General features: G+C 54.6%; 9 protein-coding genes across 9 annotated transcripts; 3 read left to right on the top strand and 6 right to left on the bottom strand.

The window, feature by feature from the left end:
• Positions 1-160: 160 nt before the first annotated feature.
• Positions 161-593, top strand: M409DRAFT_58386 (uncharacterized protein; the record flags this gene model as incomplete). The annotated part of the gene is made up of 2 exons (XM_033813897.1): positions 161-391; positions 450-593. The coding sequence occupies 2 exons, from the start codon at positions 161-163 to the stop codon at positions 591-593; spliced, it is 375 nt and encodes a 124-aa protein (XP_033663168.1).
• Positions 594-754: 161 nt separating this feature from the next.
• Positions 755-1,495, bottom strand: M409DRAFT_27281 (uncharacterized protein; the record flags this gene model as incomplete). Its single annotated transcript, XM_033808506.1, has 3 exons — positions 755-1,186; positions 1,257-1,346; positions 1,409-1,495. The coding sequence occupies 3 exons, from the start codon at positions 1,493-1,495 to the stop codon at positions 755-757; spliced, it is 609 nt and encodes a 202-aa protein (XP_033663167.1).
• Positions 1,496-1,849: 354 nt separating this feature from the next.
• On the bottom strand, positions 1,850-3,351 carry M409DRAFT_27280 (uncharacterized protein; the record flags this gene model as incomplete). Its single annotated transcript, XM_033808505.1, has 3 exons — positions 1,850-1,898; positions 1,950-2,178; positions 2,223-3,351. The coding sequence occupies 3 exons, from the start codon at positions 3,349-3,351 to the stop codon at positions 1,850-1,852; spliced, it is 1,407 nt and encodes a 468-aa protein (XP_033663166.1).
• Positions 3,352-3,576: 225 nt separating this feature from the next.
• M409DRAFT_27279 (uncharacterized protein) lies at positions 3,577-6,390 on the bottom strand (the record flags this gene model as incomplete). The annotated part of the gene is made up of 1 exon (XM_033808504.1): positions 3,577-6,390. The coding sequence occupies one exon, from the start codon at positions 6,388-6,390 to the stop codon at positions 3,577-3,579; it is 2,814 nt and encodes a 937-aa protein (XP_033663165.1).
• Positions 6,391-6,924: 534 nt separating this feature from the next.
• M409DRAFT_27278 (uncharacterized protein) lies at positions 6,925-7,434 on the bottom strand (the record flags this gene model as incomplete). The annotated part of the gene is made up of 1 exon (XM_033808503.1): positions 6,925-7,434. One exon carries the CDS (start codon positions 7,432-7,434, stop codon positions 6,925-6,927), a length of 510 nt encoding a protein of 169 aa, XP_033663164.1.
• A 467-nt stretch (positions 7,435-7,901) lies between these two features.
• On the bottom strand, positions 7,902-9,240 carry M409DRAFT_27277 (uncharacterized protein; the record flags this gene model as incomplete). The annotated part of the gene is made up of 3 exons (XM_033808502.1): positions 7,902-8,182; positions 8,243-9,113; positions 9,160-9,240. The coding sequence occupies 3 exons, from the start codon at positions 9,238-9,240 to the stop codon at positions 7,902-7,904; spliced, it is 1,233 nt and encodes a 410-aa protein (XP_033663163.1).
• Positions 9,241-9,943: 703 nt separating this feature from the next.
• On the top strand, positions 9,944-11,410 carry M409DRAFT_27276 (uncharacterized protein; the record flags this gene model as incomplete). The annotated part of the gene is made up of 1 exon (XM_033808501.1): positions 9,944-11,410. The coding sequence occupies one exon, from the start codon at positions 9,944-9,946 to the stop codon at positions 11,408-11,410; it is 1,467 nt and encodes a 488-aa protein (XP_033663162.1).
• Positions 11,411-12,169: 759 nt separating this feature from the next.
• Positions 12,170-12,990, bottom strand: M409DRAFT_27275 (uncharacterized protein; the record flags this gene model as incomplete). The annotated part of the gene is made up of 4 exons (XM_033808500.1): positions 12,170-12,319; positions 12,392-12,439; positions 12,499-12,737; positions 12,789-12,990. The coding sequence occupies 4 exons, from the start codon at positions 12,988-12,990 to the stop codon at positions 12,170-12,172; spliced, it is 639 nt and encodes a 212-aa protein (XP_033663161.1).
• Positions 12,991-14,773: 1,783 nt separating this feature from the next.
• M409DRAFT_58380 (uncharacterized protein) lies at positions 14,774-15,499 on the top strand (the record flags this gene model as incomplete). The annotated part of the gene is made up of 2 exons (XM_033813896.1): positions 14,774-14,951; positions 15,003-15,499. 2 exons carry the CDS (start codon positions 14,774-14,776, stop codon positions 15,497-15,499), a joined length of 675 nt encoding a protein of 224 aa, XP_033663160.1.
• Between the last annotated feature and the right edge of the window lie 640 nt (positions 15,500-16,139).

Here is a 16,139-nt window from a genome sequence, read left to right as displayed (position 1 = left end):
TGATGGATGATCATGGAAACCAGACGGGAGGACATGTTTAGGATGGGAAAGGAGAAGCGTAAATCTTATAAAGACGCTGGCTTAACTGTCTCTTAGATCTTCAACTGAACAGAACATCAAGATCAACATCCCAAACTTCGAACATCTATCAACCACAACCATGGTCTCGACGCGCCTCCTAAGCCAACTCATCTTCGCCGGAGCTGCCTTCGCTGGCAGCCTCCTGGTCCGTCAAGATCAATGCACATCCGACGATGCCTGCAAAGAGCCCTGCTCGGCACCCAGCATCGAAGCCCAAGGCGTGAACGTCACTCCAAATGAAGCCGTGCAAGCAGAGGCCAGGAGACGATTCCAAGATTCGCATTGCGTTGAGGGCAAGTGCTCTTGTGCGGTAAGTACTCAATATGATCCAGATATTTGTCTGGAACGCTAATGGTTTTTTTCGGCAGATCACCTCAGACGACCAAGCTCAGGACTTCTGCAAGTACTGGATCGAGAACGCTAGGGAAGAGTTCGGCGATGCTACGTATGTGAATGGAGGTGTGGATGCGGATAAGGGCAGCATTTACTGCGTGTACACGAAGCCTGCGTAAACGAGTGGATCACTGGCGTTGAGAAGGACATGTATGAGTAGACTGAAGGGTGTACCAAAAGATCAAAAGCATCGAGCACGGGCAACCTGTCATATCAACTCCCCAGCTTCGAGCTCTTACTCCCCCGATAGCTCTTTCACCGTCAACAACTACTCCATCCTCTACTTATAATACCTACAAACCGCCACATCATCCAACGCAAAAACCACAATCGGCACCGGCACAATCCCCGCCCCAACAACCTCAAACGTAACATTCACCAACCCCCTCAACCCCTCAAACACCTTGCTGCCCATCGGCGGACTCTGCAACGTCCCCGGCGTATACGAAAACGTCTCCTCTGAAGTCTGCTTTCCATCGGGCGTGTATCCCGACACGCTCACCGTGCAAGGCGTCGCGGCGAGGCCGGACCCGACGGCGCTGGTGATGAAGCAGCCGTAGCGGAGGGACGAGAGGGTGAAGGATTTGACGGCATCGACGGCGTAGAAGGAGGCGCGAGGGTAGACTGTGGGGTTGCCGGAGAGGAGGTTGCCGATGAAGCTGACGCCTATGAGGTTTGGGGGCGATGCTGGGGTGAGGATTGGGGCGGTGCGCTGGAATGGGGAGGGTGAAGTTAGCTGGGAAGATGTTGGAGTAGTCGAAGGACAGCTGGGAGTGACTTACGCCGAGAACCCATTCTGTGAAGTCGATGCCGTTGATGACGGGCGCTTTGTTGCCTTGCTGGACGAGAGGGTTGTTGGGTTCGGAGCCGAACTGTGTTCGTTTCGCTGTTAGTCTGGCAGCGGTCGTTGGGGATGAGCAGATGAGAAAGTTACAGTTTCGACATCAGGCTTGGTGCATGTTGGGAAAGTTGTGGCGTATGACGCCGGAACGAGGAGGGAGACCAGCAAGAGAAGTTTCATTGTCACTGCTTCTAGGTATTGTCCAGTCCTTCGGTGTCCCTCACATGTAAAACAAACAGGGGCCGGTGCATTTATACGTGCAAATTTCATCGTTCCCACCCAACTAAACGCCATGCCATCAGAACACCAACCGAGCACTCGTGGACATGTTCGGAGCACGATGTCATGAAGTCAAGTCCAGCCAAAATACATGGCTAGTCGATCTTGATGAGAAGGGCCGTAAAAGGCTTGCGCAAGGCTTGCATGCGGGTTGCAAAGCCTTGGACGATGTCGTCGTGGAAACGAGGAGGCCGAAGGTGGCTGCTGAGGCTTCGTTTTGGCGTGCAGTCGATCGGAGAGCAGCTGTGCAGTAGTCTAGAAAGACTCAGTCAAGCCTGTATCGCACATTGGCACCGGCGTAGGACTGCATTTCTTTGTTAGCCAAAAGCCTGAGCAACGTTTGCGAGGCACTTACTCTTCATCCTTCTTCCCCTCTCCAGCCCCAGCAGCCATAATACTCCTCCCACCATCAATCCCCTCCCTCAACCTCGTCTTCATCTTCAAAATCCCACTCCCCAACTTCTTCGGCTTCCTCTCCTCTCCCTCCAGTCCCACAAACGAGCTGGGTGAGAACACCAAACTCTCACCGACATTCAAATCCACAATCCTGCTGAAAACCTCGTTTCGATCACCAGCCCCGGTGACTAGAGATGACACTCCTCCGAGATGGTCTTTGATCGAGTTGAACCATGCAGGGGATGTGAAGCGGTGGACAATGGAAGTCCCACAGAGGTCGAGGTCTCGGAAATGGTGGGTTCTTGGGTGGCGATGATGACTCGAGTTGCGTTGTGTCTCTGTTCTCGAATGGTTTGGAGGAGGCGCTCTGTGAAGTTCGCGGCCGCAGCGCCCTTGTTGAGGAACTTGTGGGCTTCGTCCAATGCTACGACTAGGCCAGACTTGGGACGGTTCTCCTTGAAGAGGGCTAGGCAAGTGTCGAAGAGGACGCAGGCGCTCGACTGGTCGATGAGTGGATCGCTGAAGTCAACAATAGTGAGAGTTCCTGGCGCGATGTTGAAGAGATCCTTGCCAAGCTCAGTGGCGAACTTCGGCATGAAGCTCTGGAGCAAGTTGAGGCGCATGTTCATCATAGCCTCCTGGCCTGGCGAAAACCTCTCCTGTTTGAGGTCCCACATGAACTTCTGAAATGAGAACTGCTGACCGGTGATGGCCGTCTCCCTCAGGATGCGCTGAATGACTTCCATATACAGAGGCACCGTCCCCTCCGACTCGTCGAAGGCCATCATCTTCAGCATGCGCTCGACGTTGAGGTGGCGGTCCTGTAGCACGAAGTCTTCCACGGTCAGGTTCTTGGCTGCGCCAGATACCGTCAGGTAGCGTTGCTTGAGATTCGTAGCGGCGCTGCTCTTGGACACCAGGACGCGGACTTTGATTCCCAGGGAACACAGGTGAGCCGCCTCAGCGACGGTGTGAGAGTCATTGTCGTAGTGGAAGACGACGCCGGCGAGAGGCTCCTTGAGCTTGTTCAAAGACTTGTTCTTCTGGACGCAATCCTCGAGCATCGCGCTCAAGGTATAGCTCTTGCCTGAGCCCTGAGAGCCGCAGATGAAGGTCGAGTTGGGTGCGTTGATGTTGAGTAGAATCGGCTCTTTCTCGCTGATCTCCTCTGACTGACCAGCGTGGAATCCCAGAAGACCATACTGAGGCAGGACTGACTGTGTAGCTGTATGCGCAACGGCAAGTGAGCAGAGTGGTGTCATGCGGATCTCTTCTGTACGTCCGCCTTGTTGGTCTTTGGTATCGCGACTGAGGTACCGCTCTGTGAAGCGCTTCTTCTCGTTCTCGTACTCTGTAGTCATGGTGGATGGTAGCAAGAATGATTTGGAAAACGACGGGATGATGGATGCCATGTTTTCTGGTTTCCAATAGTCTACATTTATACCACCGTGCAAAGCCACGGCAGCAATTGCGTCGTCAAGACATGTCTTTTGCCGCTCTATCAAGACAGCAAACAGTCTCACTCCTAATAGTACAAGCGACATAGACGTCGTCATCGGGATGGTAAGACAGCGCCGTGTCTCAATTCACTTCTGCGGCAGGTCTCTGAAGACCTTGAAGAAGATCTCCTTGCTTTTGTAGAGATTCTTCAGCCTGAGACGTTCGTTGTCCAGATGCGCCGAATCGCTAGCCTGTCCGCATGGAAGATGGGCTGCGGGAGCATTGAACTCTTTCTCGAGAAACCGTATAGCAGGGATCGAGCCGCCTTCGCGAATGTACAGCGGCTTTCTGCGCTGCTTCGGTCTTGAGTTGCTCGTCGGAGATGTGGGTGCGATCTCTTCGAGCTTGCTTGTGACTTCGGCGAGAGGTGTCAAGGGTTGGGTAGGGATTGGAGTCAGACTCTCATTAGCCAATGAGGCCGAAGTCGTTGGCGATGGTTTTGTAGCGAAGTAGCCGTTTGTGTGATGAGGGATGGTCACTTTCAATGGCGCGACTGAAGATTTTCGTCGCCGACTCTGGTCGACAGGACCCCAAGCTTCCATGATGGCCTCTTCCAGCGTCTTGAAGATCTCGTTGGTCCAGTCCCCCAACCAAGGCTCTGCCAAGTGATCGATGGTTATGGTAAGACGGTTGCTTGAATCAAGCTCCTCGAACTTTGCCTCAAGATAATCTCGAAGAGCCTGCGCAACTTCTGCGGCCTCTTGATTCGGTACCAGCCGCATGGACAGCGCCGCCTTCGCCATTCGCGGGATGATTGTGGCATTGTCCGGTCCAGACGTTTGGAAGCGGTGAATAGTGAGAGAGGCCTCCCGCCATCGTCTCATGAGAGATGAAGCCAATGCATCAGGATCACCCAGATCTGGGTTTCGCTGGACAAGAGCGTTCGTGATGTCGGCGTATAGTTCAGCTTCCTTCTCGCCTACTTCAGGTACAGGGTCATAGAAGCCTGGAATCTTGACTTCGCCATTCTTGCCAGTGAGGGTGCCTAGCAACAACACAAGATCTTTCAACGATTCATCCAGCTGAGCACTGCCGTCCACACCACTGTGTAGATCTGGGTGGCTGCTTTCAATCTGCACGGTGGCATGAATCACACCCCGTAGTCCGTACGTCAAGCATGGTATCCGGTCGTCGAGCCAGTAGGAGTTGGCGAGTAGGATCCAATCGACGTGGCCAATTTTATCTTTGCTGGCTCTGACAGCCTTTTCGAACCCACGTGAGCCACACTCCTCTTCGCCTTCAATCAAGAAGACGATGTCTGAGTTCAAAGCTTGCTGACTCGTGAGCTCAGCGCACGCGAATATGGCAGCCATGATCGGTCCCTTGTTGTCAGACGTGCCTCGTCCGTACAGATAGCCATCGATGCCTTCCATCGTAAATGGGTCGCAGATCCACTTGCCGCTTGTATTATTCGCAGCTACAACGTCGTAGTGTCCATAGAACAGGATTTTCTTGCGGTTCGCAGCAGTTGCTGGGTTGCCACGGAATCGAGCCAGAATGATCGGATTAGCAGGATCGTCGGCGGGCAGCATTTCAGTGTGTGCACCAAAATTCTTGAAGACTGAGCGAAGGAATGAAGCTCCTCTCCGGCAGTCTGCCTTGTGCCGTGGATCAGAAGAGACTGTCCTGTGCGATACGAAGCGTCCGAGTAGTTCCACCAATTGCTCGTTGCTCGTCTTCCCGCCAGCAGGAGTCGCTCGGATGCAATCGCTGACGTCCCAGACGGCAACGCTCTGATCATTGGAACCAGTCACATAGATCGGTCTCTGTTTGTACCACGAGAATGCGGATGCCAGTACTCGGCCGTCGTGAGCCTTTAATCGGTTCTTGAGCTGATATTGCCTATCGAACTTCCTGACGTAGCCTGTGTTGGCAGCGGTGAAGAGGAAGCCGCCACCAAAGCAGAGGGTGGATACGTCGTCTCGATGGGCCTTCATGTTTCGCACAAGCTGACGGGTTTCGAGATCCCACACGTCGACTTCTCCACCGCTCCTGCCACAGTAGACGAAGGTTCCCTCCAAGGCGATGGAAAGTATTGCATGGCCCTCCTCCCTCCCATCGTCCAGTGTGTAGAGCTCTTCAATGGCACCGCCGTTCTTCCCATCAAGCTTCCAGAGCTTGACCACGCCATCTCCTCCTCCAGTCACCAGAGTCTCCTTTCCTGTCCACTCCGGCACTCCATCTCTTGTCAACAGCATGCAGTAGACATAGCCATAATGTGCAAAGTGCCTGACATTCTCCTTCCCAATCTCTATCACATCTCCTCCCTTTGCATGTCTAGGGGTGATGTCCGACCCTGGTGGCCGAGGTGTTCTAATACCTCCAGGGCCTGCAGAGTCGAAGAAGCGATCTTCGCTGCGTAGAGAAAGTGGGAAACCTTTAGCTCCCTCTTGTGCTATCTTGCACCATTGGATGGTGGTATTCTGCGCCCCAAGGTATGCAGTCTGCAGGGCAGTCGAGTAGGCGACGCAGAAGACATCCCCTACGTCGAAGGACGAGTAGAGGCAGGACACTCTCTTCAGAGTCTTGGTGCTCCAGACGTTGACAATGCGGTCGCCAGCACTGGAGAATAGCAAGTACTGGTTGTGTGACAGGCAAAGCCCCAGTACGCTGCCCCGATGCCCTTCTATCACTGCAATCCGCTCATAGGTGCTCAAGCTGTATACCAGGATCTCCCCGCCCTGTGTTCCCGCATAGATGTGCTCTTCGGAGATTGAGATTGCGAGTATCGAGCTCGTATGCCGTAGGCGCTGGCTCAAGGTGGGAAGGACGTTGCCTGCGTCACCGACATCTTGGCTTGGCTGTCTGCTCAGGACGCTGGAGGACGGTTCATCGGTTTCGGATCCTGCTGGGTTGACGGTTGGAGTCAGCGACTTGCCGCGAACACCCAGCGTCGACATGAATGGCGGTGTTATGGGGAAGGGTGTTGGGTGGCATGTTTTGTGCAGTGGGCGCAGTCAAAGGGAAGATTGAACGCAGAGTCGCGGTGAGTGTGAATATGTCGGGTACCGGCGCTACCGCCGCCATCTCCTTTCTCTGCTTCGCGACTACTCACCTTCTTCCACCTCCTCGTCAGCCAACACTCGCTCATCGTCAGCAGCCTCCTGCCAGTCTTCGCCGCAGTCTCGAGACGTCAGAAAACACATGGTGTCGTTCACATATCGAGTCACGGTCAACGAGGCGGTCTGGATTCCTACATGCTGCCGTCTTGGTTTCACCCTGAACCTGCACGGCGATGGCGCAATTACCAAAGCTTACACACATTACGACCAAGCGCGAATGACATGTCGCGGTCACGGTCATGGCATGCCAGGCACGTCGAACGCCTCCTGCGCGGGATACGGTGAGAGAATGTCACTCCATTCGCTGACGCGATGAGAGGATGTCGCTTCCTTCGGTATCTTCAAGCCATAGTATCGTTACAACCCGCATTTTCATGCTTTCGACTCTTTCACAGGATCTCCCTTGGAGAAGTTCAGACTGACGCTGTTCACGCAATGCCTCTCGTCTGTTGGTGTAGGATATCCCTCACCCTTGAAGACGTGTCCCAGATGCCCACCACAGTTGCTGCACACAATCTCTGTCCTCTCCATTCCAAACGTGCGGTCTGTATGCCTCGTCACAGCTCCTGGCACGGTATCAAAGAACGCCGGCCACCCACATCCAGACTTGAACTTCTGGTCGGCCTTGTACAGAGGTGCTTCGCAGCCAACGCAGGTGTAGACGCCTTCTTCGGGGTAGTGCTTGTCGTATTTTCCGCTGAAAGGAGCCTCGGTGCCCTTTTGGCGGAGGACGCGGAATTGTTCTAGGGAGGACGTGTCAGTACGCGTTTTGAAGGACATGATTCCCTTGACCTTGATGGGTATCAAGCGGGATTTGCCGTGCATACCTGGGTTCAACTGTGCCTGCCACTCCCCGTCACTCTTCTGCACTGGATGCGACATGTTGCGTGATTCTGCGGTTGAGAAAAGGGATCCGATGAAGGGAATGGGCATGCCAACTCTCAGTGCTGTTCCTGGTCTGGCTATGGAGGCGAACGGACTTGGGGGAGCTCGAAATGTGGTGTTGCTGAACGTGTGGAGTGTCCGGACGAAGACCTGGGGGAAGGGAAAGCGCATTAAGAAGAAGGTCGTGAGGCGCAGTGGGTTGGAGTTATTTGGAAGATACGGAATCAATTGATTCACGCGCTTTGGAATCTCTCGACCTCGCCGCCGCCTCGAGGTCGTATGAGTAAGCTACGTCATCGACTGCTTTGGGCCAAGAGCGGACGGGAGCTTCAGACTTCACTTCATCCATCGGTTGTCCATTTCTCGTCTATCCTCTCCTATTAACAAGTACTAGCAGGTTGAATATTATTGTCAGTGGTTCTTTCTCGGAGACTCGCATCAGACTTACCAATGCTTTGAAACACTCAAAAGATACCCTCACCGCCTTGTTCACCAAAGCCTTCAGAAAGCTCACCTGTCGGTGCACCTTGGTCGCTCATGCCCGCCGGAAGCTCGCCAGTGGGTTCGTCCATACCTGTCTGGTTCAAGCCTTGGGCGAGTCTTGTCATGTCCGACGGATTGGCGGCCGTGGAAACGACCTGCACTGGCGTTCCTGCCGCATTGGTGTCTTCAGTAGGAAGTTTTGATTTCGGTTGGTGATCTGGTGAAGAGTCTTGCGTTGGTGGCGTCGGCGATGAAGACGAGACTGTCGACTGCTAGCTAGCTAGGGTGGTCGCTCTGCTTTGTAGGTCCTGCAAGTCTCGACCAGGCCGATGATGTGCGAGATTGAGAATCTCATCCTTTTCAGATCCCAGGATACGACCCCTGCAGCGCATGCCACTCTGGCAATACACCAGCCCAACCTTGCGAAAGTCGACGAGTGTGTAGCGCTTTTCGTCCCTCAAGAATGTTTCGAACGTGTGCGCCTTGAAAACTCTCGCACCCCGCGGGATCTCTTCTGGCACAGGACCGTCCTCTGCAACGATGAATGCAACCGCTTCGTAATCTGGAGTACCCTTCAGAAGCTCGATAAGCTCGGATGCTCTGCCTCCATAGGTGCCGCACCAAGCCACGGTCAAGACCTTGTTCCCGTTAATGTCTTTGTGCTTGTCCACGATCAATGGAGGGTGAACGCCACAGAATATCGGACCGTTGGGTGTCTCGGTACGATTATTAGATCCGACAGGGTTGCTACGAGGATCTCCAAGTGGCTCGAAGTTGGGGGTCTCGATGATCATGCCCGGCATTGCATTTGCGAAGTTATACCAAGCATCCGTGGACCAGTTTGAGCGGTGAGGGGAGCGAGAAACATGGCTGCTGACTTCGTCCTGTAACTCGTGGAGATTTCTTCGTATTTGGGAGATGGTCTCGGCACTCGACGACCTGAGCAACTCCCTGAGGTCACTGGCTCGAGGGATGATAAGTCTTGAACTTGTGACTTGGTTTGGGCCTTGGCGGCGCCGACGAGGCGGATCTTGGCGACGAAGAGGAGCACCGAATGGTACTGCGCGAGGTCCAGATGGTGCAGGAGAATGGCTCGGCGTGAAGCGGTCGTTAGCTGGTAGAATGCGGGCGTGGCGATGTGGAGGGTACCCACGATGGACTCGATACTGCTCCTCTACAGGTCTTGGACCGGTCTATATGGCGTTAGGTGGTCTCGGTGCGTCAATTGAAAGAACTAACCTGTGCCGGTCGAGCTCCCCGGCGACCGTTTGACGGGCCCCTCGAGCGCGACGAGACTGCCAATCTCTTCTCATGCGACATGGCGATCTCCGACAAGCGCAAAGCGACTGCGCAAGTGGTGTACAGTATGGACCGACTGTAGCTGTGGAGAGATTGGGGATTTGTGAAGAAGACTGAGAGCGCGACGCACATCCAAAAAGTGAATGAGCTTCTATCACGTGGCCAGTCCGTCCACCCCTTCCCAAAGGGGCGGGGCTCATTCACTAGCACACTGCACTGTTTGCACAGCATAACTCCCCGATCTCTCATGACCTCATGGCACTATTGGTACTACCTACGACAACTGGTAGGCTACAAGATGAGACGTTCCAGCTCGATACGCGTCGCGCTTGTTCTCCAAAGTGCCGTGCACTCAATCGCGAAGGGAACAAGTTGTTCTGCATTCGACGCACTTGCGCTCAAAGAGCCAGGAGCCCAATTCTTCGGGCGACAGTCGTCAAACATGACCATCCCGAGGCAATTTAAGATCCTTTAGAGGAAACTGCGAAGTAAAGTCTCAACTTGCTTGCTAATTTAACAGTAACAAAGCCTGATCTACCCTATTACCGGCAATCACCCGCAACAATGGCAACAATAGGTGCAACAGTCTTGAGGACAATGAGAAAAGGCTATTATTGTCACAAAGAAGAAACTTCTCTTCACCAGCAACTCCGTCCACCTCAAAATCGTTTTCGAATCTCACCGATTTGACGAGTCAGTCTTCCAACAAATCATCTGCATAGCAATGGCGAGAATATTCAGACTGAGCGCCGAGTATCATCAACCTCACCTGCACTCTGGCTGGGCCAGTCTGCTGAGGCGCTTTACACGACAGCCGACATGGAAGAGGGTGTCTAGATACGACAACCTCTTGAGCCGTGTGGGCAATATAGACGCACGCAAGGGCAGCGCACAGAGTTGTTGGAGACCTGCCGGGGTTTGCAAGAGGGCGGCGACCAGCCCATCACCTCGATCAGTCTCAACAGCCACCCAACCGCCCAAGCGCGCGTGGTATAGCTCCCCTAAACGCAAGAACGATGACAGCATAGAGACTCTCACTCAGCTACTGCGCTCCCCAGACTTTCTGAACGAGATCATCTTCACCCTTCGCGGTGGCGAGATTCTACGGGAGAAGAGGAAGCAATGCCGGCTCCTGCGCGACCAAGTGCGCAGTCTACGGAGTCAAGCCGATAATATACAGAACGATTTGATCGTTGCGCAAGGGCAACGCGACATGGTTGCGCTGAGTTTCGCAGATCGCGACAGGCAGCGAGTGTCTGACCTTAGAGCGCAAGCGCAAGCAGCTGTATCAAATCACAACAGGTTAAACGATGAAGAGAATCACGGATCAAGGGTCTTCATGTTGGCATGTAATGGAATCACAAAATCCATCAAGCCACGGCTTGAGCAAGCTCGCCTCCTCGACGCAATGGATGAGGACGCCATTCGAGCGCGACTGCTTGCATCCCTTCCCGAAAATGACATATTCCTCCCCGAACAAAGGCAACGCATCGCCACAGCCCCTCGAGATGAAAACAAAAATGGAGAACTTGAGGCTTCTGCCGAGCAACAAGGCAAAGAAGCTCTTCTAGCTGCCAGGCTAAGAGCCTTCGCGATCTACGAAGAAGCCCAGACTGTTTTCAAATCCCACCATGAAAAATACACGAATCAGCTGAGCAACCATCTCAAAGGCATCAGCCCTGGCTGGCCAGACTGGGATGCCTCCTGGACACAAGCTGATTTCGACGCCTACCACTTGCACCTATCCATGCAACATTCGACGGCTCTGCGAGAAGCGGAAGAAGCCCTCTTCAAGGCCATCGACGATGCTCATTCTGGCGGCCTCTCGCCAATGCAGCCATTCCAAATATACGGCTACCACGACCACCCCGATGATAATCCAGCAGACAGCGTGCGCGATGCACCGACAGGAGCGCGCATCGATGCGTGGAGAAACACACTGCCTTCTTTGCCACCTCTTCCCGAGCCTTTTGGCCCCGATGTGGTGCAATATCCAAGCGAGCAGATGTCTGATCTTGACGGTGATGTGGAGGCATGGGAGACTTGGAGTCAGCGAGATGAGGATGTGCAGAGGAAGAGGTTGCTCGAGAAGTACCGTGGACCGAGGCCGCTGGGTTGGACTCTGCCTGCAGAGGAGGGTGGTGTGAATGGTGGCGATGGAGGTCGTTCGATGAACAGTCACATGATTTGAGAGCAGGGGTTGCGCTCTACGAGCGTGGGTTGCGGGGCTGGTGTACAGGCGTTTGTATGGGTTTCCCAGAAAGGAAGGAGCGCGCTGTCACGTGTTTTCTAGGTCATGCAAGCGTCAGTTTTTGGACTCGATAGTAACTTTTCTTTCTCGGCTTGCGCTCAAGAATTGGTCCAATTCTAATGTTTGTTGTTGTGGCTTCACCTCTCACATCCCTGTCTCCGAGTTCTGTGTCTCTTGGGCGGCGCTTTCTCAAGCGTCCGCGCCTTCTTCCCTAGCGAGCGTATCCCCTGCTTCTTGGCGTGTGGAATCTCCACAAACTCTGCCTGGGCTGTGCGACTACGAATCAAAACGTGCCTAGATCATGCTCAGCCATGCCGTACGACTTGACCGGATCATGGAATCGGACCTGCAAAGCTGAAACGACCTCAGTCAGTTTCAAGGTGCGCTTCTTGAACCTACAATTGCTCACGACTAGGATGGAACAAGATGGTGTGAGAGGAGTGAGTCGCTTCGACAACGACTCACGTTCGTATGAGTTAAACAAGGCCAAGGCCCGAAAGACGACAGAACTCCGATATCATCTATGATGCGACGCCGCCTCTCTAAGGCTCAGGCTTCATGGCCTGCGACGTCACGAGGTCTGCTAGAATGGATGCGAAGTCCTCAGTTGTTGATGAAGATTTCAGGTCAAACTTCTCTGTCAGCGCGCGAAGTACCTGGTCTCGATCCTGGTGCTCCCGTTTGATCTCCGCAATATCTTCAAGAGTGGCGCGCGTTTCCCCATTTGATGACGCTATGCCTGAACCATTCGAGCACGCACACGAGCACTTGCTCGGAGCCTGGGTCGGCTGCAAAGGCCTCGACATGCTTGACGCTTCCGGCGACCCACAGGCTTGCGGGTGACAATTCCTTTGGTGGGTCAACAGATGGTCTTTCCTCTTGAACGTCCTCTTCTGGTCACCTTCCGGACAGAGGTCGCACCTGAGCTCCAAATTGTGCGATCTCTTGTGCCGTGTCCACGAATCCCTTCTGGTATAGCTCATGTCACAACCAAGTACAGGGCAAACAAATATGCGGTGTCCAGATACTTTGGCGTGCTGCTCCAACGAGTACGCATTCTCAAACTTCCTGTAACATTTGCGACAGCTCAGCCGCGGGAGATTGGTCGATTGAGGCTCCGGCTCCTCCGATTGTGCCGGTCCCCATGTATAGGAGGATTCCGAATTGAACGTGTCAAAGGAGCAGTCTGAGAAGGCGCTCTCCTCCTGGTCGTGTGGACTGGCATACGTCTCGTGCGTCGTTGGGGACCATTCGCTGGGTACGAAGCCTTTTGGATATCAGCAACAACCATGCTCGAGTTCTCAGCATTCGAGCGCACCGTATTGGAGCGAACAAGCCGGATTCTCCCATGCAATCGAATTCTCCTCTCGCGGCTGCAGCCGGTTCAGCTGCAAGAGCCTCTCATTGCAGAGATCCTCATCCAGCAAGTCCTCGATTCCGGCATATTGGGTAGATAGAGCCCTGGCATGGTTCAGATGTTCAAAAGGAGTGTCGTTCGCGCAAAGAAAAGGCGTTGCCATTGCAGAGAAAACATATCTGGGACAAAACTCGGCAGTATCTGAAGAGGCCTCCTATATACCCTTCTGAGATCCCCGGAGCTTGCTTTGAGACAACAAAGCACAGGCTCCCTTCGCCTTCACGGACCTCACGGGATGAGCCCATTAGCCTGTCGGGAGAGTGTCATCGTCCCAACAAGTGTATCCTGCGTGTCGTACTATCGAAGGACCACGGCCACTCGACGCAAGGGCCATGGTCTGATGCGGGCTTGCAGGAGCTCTCCCCTTGGGCCAATGATCGGCGACGGTCAGCGCCGGGGCTGCACTTCACCTCGTTGCCCCCAAGCGCGGCCTATTGCCCACTGCCCACTGCCCACCACTGCGAATGATAAATCCCATCGAGTATTCTGCGGCATCTGGCTTGGTTTGAAATGGGGATTCTGCTGTTTGTCCTGCTCTCGTTGTCTGCTTCGAAAGAGGAACTTCTGCCCGGCCCTGCTACGCGTGAACCGCCCACGCCCCCCTCGGTGCCGCGTTGACCGGTCGGGACGCACACGACAACATCTCGCTTCTTCTTGCTCGATGGGACTGTTCACATGCTCACACACGGGCGACATGAAACTCTGGAGCTTCTGGACTGCATAATCCTTCGAGTGCTACCGACCTCCCGCGGCCCAATGGCTCGAGACAACACCCACACCTGGTCCTCTAACACCATGCCAATCGTCGATGGCCACTACAAGCCGATGCACACCTGACTGCAGCTCAGCCACGGCGACTGCACGACCAACACCACGGCGAAGCGGCCTCGTCTCACGCATGACCCGTCCCCCCGGAGGCCGCCCCTGCAAGAGATCGAGCGAATAGCACCCTTCGAGCTTACGACGGTCGTCACACCTCGTCTCACGCATGCGAAGATCAGGAATCACGGCGCCTGAGGCGGGATCGTATCCTCAGGCTCGCCAGAACAAGCAGACAGACCGAGCCATGTCGTCAGCGTGCAAGAGAAGAGAGAACTTAGACGCAAGCTGGACACCTCCCCACCACGTGACGAAGCACTGAGGCATGGAATCTGTTTCTGGATAGCCGTTTCAGTGGCATTCGCAGTCGCTGTTACAGTCGCCGCATGGCCGATTGGCCCAACGGCGGAGCAGGTAGGGTGCGGACAGCCGAACAAGTCGACTGGCTGCACGAGTGGCCGTCTCCGTCCGGCCTGCTCGACTCGAGCTCAATGAGCTCTCTGCGGCAGCTCTCAAGTATCTGGTCGCGAACAGGTATACCTCCGACCATCGGAATGAAGCTCTGGACGTACAGCTCGTAGTTGGGACTCCCAATGTTTCGGCACCGCTCGTTCTCAGCTCGCAATGGATTATGTCTCACTGCGAGTTGAGATGAATGGGCTACAATGCTGCGAGTATTGTACAATGAAGGGTTTACATCCTTGTCGGAGGGCGCGAATGCTGTAAGTCGGCTCGATATCGCTTGTTGCGCCCTCCCTAGAAGGGCGGGTTGGACTCTTTGCAGCGTGAGAGGGGGCGTCGCCGCCAAACCCCGCCGCTTCTCGCTCCTTGGTAGGTGTCGTGTCGTCGCAGTGCCGCCACTCACGGAAACGTCCACTCCAGCTTTTCTCGTCATCTTGAACAAACCGGTCCCCTTTACTTCCACAAATTGTTGTTTGAGCAGCCAGGCCTTACTCTGCAGCTTCCCGCAACACAATCATCTTTGCTCCAGAACATTTCACTTCATTCGGGTCCTTCCGAGTCTGTCGCATTCACCTGCTGACCCGCACCAACCACCCCGTCGCAAGATGCCCTCCAACCCTTCGAACGGGGGCCGTGGCTCTCGACGAGCGCCCTCAAGTGAGTCATGTGGCAGTCTTCAACGTGGATTATACTCACAGAATTTGCCAGCCAGCGGCACGAGCAACTATGGCTCCATCTCCACCGCTAACGCTACCAACGGCGGCTCCGCTGGGCGTCCAGACTGTACGATCATTCCACTTCCGTAGATGCTCAGATGTACTGATCAGTTCACAGACGGGCAGCAACCGCCTCAAGGAATGGCAGGCGGAGGCCCTGCTGGGTATTATGCCAATGGCGGATACCAGCCACCTGCCGGCATGAACGGCAACCCGCAGAACGTCTCTCCGCCTTACAACGATCCAAACGTCTTCTCTTTCGCGGGATATGGGCCTACGCTTGGTCGGGAGGCTGAAATGGGCGACCTCTCTACTCTTGTCGCACCGCGTCCTCCAGTTCGTGTGCCAACGCAGCAGCAGCAACAGCAGTTTAACCCACCAGCTTCTGCTAGCGGATACCCTCCTGCTGCGGGTTCGCATTACCCGCAGCAGAACCCTGCGGCGGCCATCAATGGCCAACCTGCTGTCAATGGCTCAACCTCGCAATCTGGAAATACTCACGCCAATTACATCGCACAACCGCCTCGCCAACCTCATCCAGCGCAGCCCCGTCGCCCAGAAGATTACCGCCGCCAGCAACCCCCCTCGACTCACGGTCGCCGTTCCCGCCACTAGGCCGTCGAGAAAGGGCTCATATTGCTGACTTTTGCGGATTCCGGCGTTGTGACAAGAAGACGAGCACAAAGATACCCCACTGACGCCGTCACACCGGCGCATTGGAGTGAAGGAAACAGACCACGATTGTTGATGTGATCATATGGGGATGGAACAGCACACTTTTTTAGAAAGAAAGAAAAAAGATCTTAGACCGCAGGCGGTGATGTCTTCTTCTTCATCATGTGAGAGAGAGAAAAGAAAGAATGGGGATGGGGATCAGGCTGGCTACTTCAGATTGAACGGCGGGAAACGCGAAGTCCTTTATATATATCTTTTTCTCAGCTCGTCCCGTCTCCGCGCCTCTCTGCCTACCTGCCTGCTTGCTTTGCTTGTGCCGCACAGCTCAGCCCGCTGCACTCGCTGCATTGACGCCTCGTGCGCCTAGGCCGCCTATCGTCCTCAGCTGTTGCCCACTGCCCACTGCCCACTGCTGCTGGCTACTACTGATTGTTGACCGGTGGCTCTTGGTGGTGTTCGCATTCTGCCTGTTTTTGACTCACTGCTTGCAACTGCGCCTGGTGACGGATGGCGGCCTCTTGCTAGGCTTCAGCCTTGAACGAGACTTCGGTGTCGTCTCTTGAACTCACACTTCGCGTGC

The sequence above is a fragment of the Zasmidium cellare genome (assembly GCF_010093935.1).
Source record: "Zasmidium cellare ATCC 36951 unplaced genomic scaffold M409scaffold_36, whole genome shotgun sequence".
NCBI lineage: Eukaryota > Fungi > Ascomycota > Dothideomycetes > Mycosphaerellales > Mycosphaerellaceae > Zasmidium > Zasmidium cellare.
The sequence above is the reverse complement of the archived record's forward strand: the minus strand, read 5'-3'. Positions and strand labels throughout refer to the sequence as shown.